This window comes from Plasmodium vivax, genomic scaffold (genome assembly GCF_000002415.2).
Source record: "Plasmodium vivax scf_6719 genomic scaffold, whole genome shotgun sequence".
Taxonomy (NCBI): Eukaryota; Apicomplexa; class Aconoidasida; order Haemosporida; family Plasmodiidae; genus Plasmodium; species Plasmodium vivax.
The window spans coordinates 1-2,214 of NW_001850171.1; the positions used below are offsets into that span (position 1 = coordinate 1).

The 2,214-nt window shown below is 29.1% G+C and overlaps 1 protein-coding gene across 1 annotated transcript; it reads left to right on the forward strand.

The window, feature by feature from the left end:
• Positions 1–655: 655 nt before the first annotated feature.
• PVX_073690 (variable surface protein Vir12-related) lies at positions 656–2,214 on the forward strand (the record flags this gene model as incomplete). Its single annotated transcript, XM_001612377.1, has 3 exons — positions 656–700; positions 844–1,953; positions 2,071–2,214. Coding segments are annotated over 3 exons (1,299 nt in total), but the record flags the coding sequence as incomplete, so codon positions are not given.

The window sequence follows — 2,214 nt, forward strand, 5'->3', positions numbered from 1 at the left end:
AAATAAATGGTCCAAACATTTCTCTCATCGAATGACGGGAACTTATTTATATACAAATGAAAAATACATGAAAACAGCTTATAGGATGCTATTTTATTTTAATAATATTTTTGCATTGTATTGAAATAAACTCATTAAAATTTTAACGAAATTAAAAAGTGCAAAATGATTTGCGGTATCCATAAAGATGTTTCATCGGTAAAAAGAAACCTTTTTATTAGAAATAATTGTAATTATATATGAAGAATACTAAAGAATTAATATCAAACTTAAATAAACATTTCAATAAATAAATTAAAAATAGCTTTTTCTATTTGATATTGGCATAATTACACGAAAAATATAATAATAAAATGTATAGAAAATGATTGCCTTACTGGTATTATTTTACATAATTTCAAATTGTTGTATAACCGCTACGTTCTGGTGATAATTCAAAACAATACATTGTTTTATGTAAACAACAGGAATTAAATTAATGAGAAAACATCATAACAGTTCCAACAAATAAATGTCTTGTTATGCTATAAGTATAAACATAAATTATTACTTAAATACATCGTTAAAATATTATACATTTGAGCTTTTTATATATGAATACTGACAAGTTTGAGAACCTTTAGAATTTTCCAAGTACAACTGTGTTAAAAAAAAAATGGCAAAACCGGCAGCGGCATCAGTAATATCTGCGGAAAAATTGGTATATATATATACATTTAAATTGTTACTTATACATTAGTTTTCATATGATTCGTTTCTCTTGAAAAAAAGGGAAAATTATATTATTAGAACTACAATTTTATTTTAGTACATACGCAATAAAATTTTTATGATTATTTTAAGGAAAAAGCTGCAGAAGTATTAAAACTTAAAACCTACTACGATGATTTCTTTTCAAAGAATGAACAACCTAAATCTGCTGATCTCTGTAAAATATTTGACACTCAAGACAAAAAAAAAGAAAATGAAAAAAAAATATGTCTAAAGCTCGTACGCCATTTAGAGAAAATTGGTGAAATCACGGAAAAGCCTAAGCGCGATGAACATTGTAATTATTTAACTTATTGGTTTTATGATGAATTAGGGGAAATATATAAGGATTACTCCAAAAAAAAAGAAGATATATCTTCCTTTAATGATCTTATTGGTGTAGTGAATAAGGTTAATGTACCACAGAGCCGATATCCGAAGTGTACTTTAAAATATGAAAGTGGAGTAAGTTTGGATGAATGGAAAAAAAGGAAACTGTCTTATATTTATATGAAAAATTACGATGATATTAAAAGCAAAATTTTTTCTCAAAAAAAAGAACAATGTGATAAGTACACTACATATATTGATAATATTAATACGTTATATATAAATTATAAGACGAATAAATGTGGCTGGCTTATGTCGAGCAAGGATTATGCAGATTGTTCTGGTAAATATGACCCAAAGCCCCTCATAACTGAATTAGCAAAATGTAAGACTCAAGGGTCTAATGGTAGTCAATCTTCATTACTATCATGGTTCTTGGGAAGTCCATCACCTAAAACAGCTCCAAATAAAGGTTCACCAGGTGTTCAGGAACCATCAAGGACTGCAGTTTCGAAAAGTCCTGGGGGGATAGCCTCCCCAGGGGGTAAACCTACAGGAACTGAAGGGGCAGGTGCGAAAAAAGGGTTAGAATCTGTAGCACCCTCACAAAGTAGAGATGCATTAAATGGAACAAAAAGTCCTGTACCAGTAGCACCACTTGGAAGTTCGCAAGCAGGAGTTCATATGCCACATGGGAGTAAAGATATTCAACAAGTTAGCTATACGACCTTGCCTACAGCTCCTGAGGTTAACCCTGATACATCTAATTTTTTGGAAAAAACATTTGGTATATTAAAATCAGAGTATTTTCGTCACTCAATAGTAGGAGCTTCAATAATAGGAGTACTTGTATTCCTATTCTTTTTCTTTAAGGTAAAAATTATATTTCAATATATATGAATATTAAGGTAATATTTATAATATCTATTTCTTTATGTGTTTAATTTTGGAATAAATATATTGTTTGTTTTTTTCGTATTTCTATGTTAGTCAACTCCTATAAGGTCGCAATCAAATAAAGGTGAAAAGAAGAAAAGAAAATCTCAGAATAATTACTATGATGAATATGAAGAAGAATTACAAAGATATGAGTCACAACAGTCATTGGCGGAGTCCCAAATGAGCGATGCATAT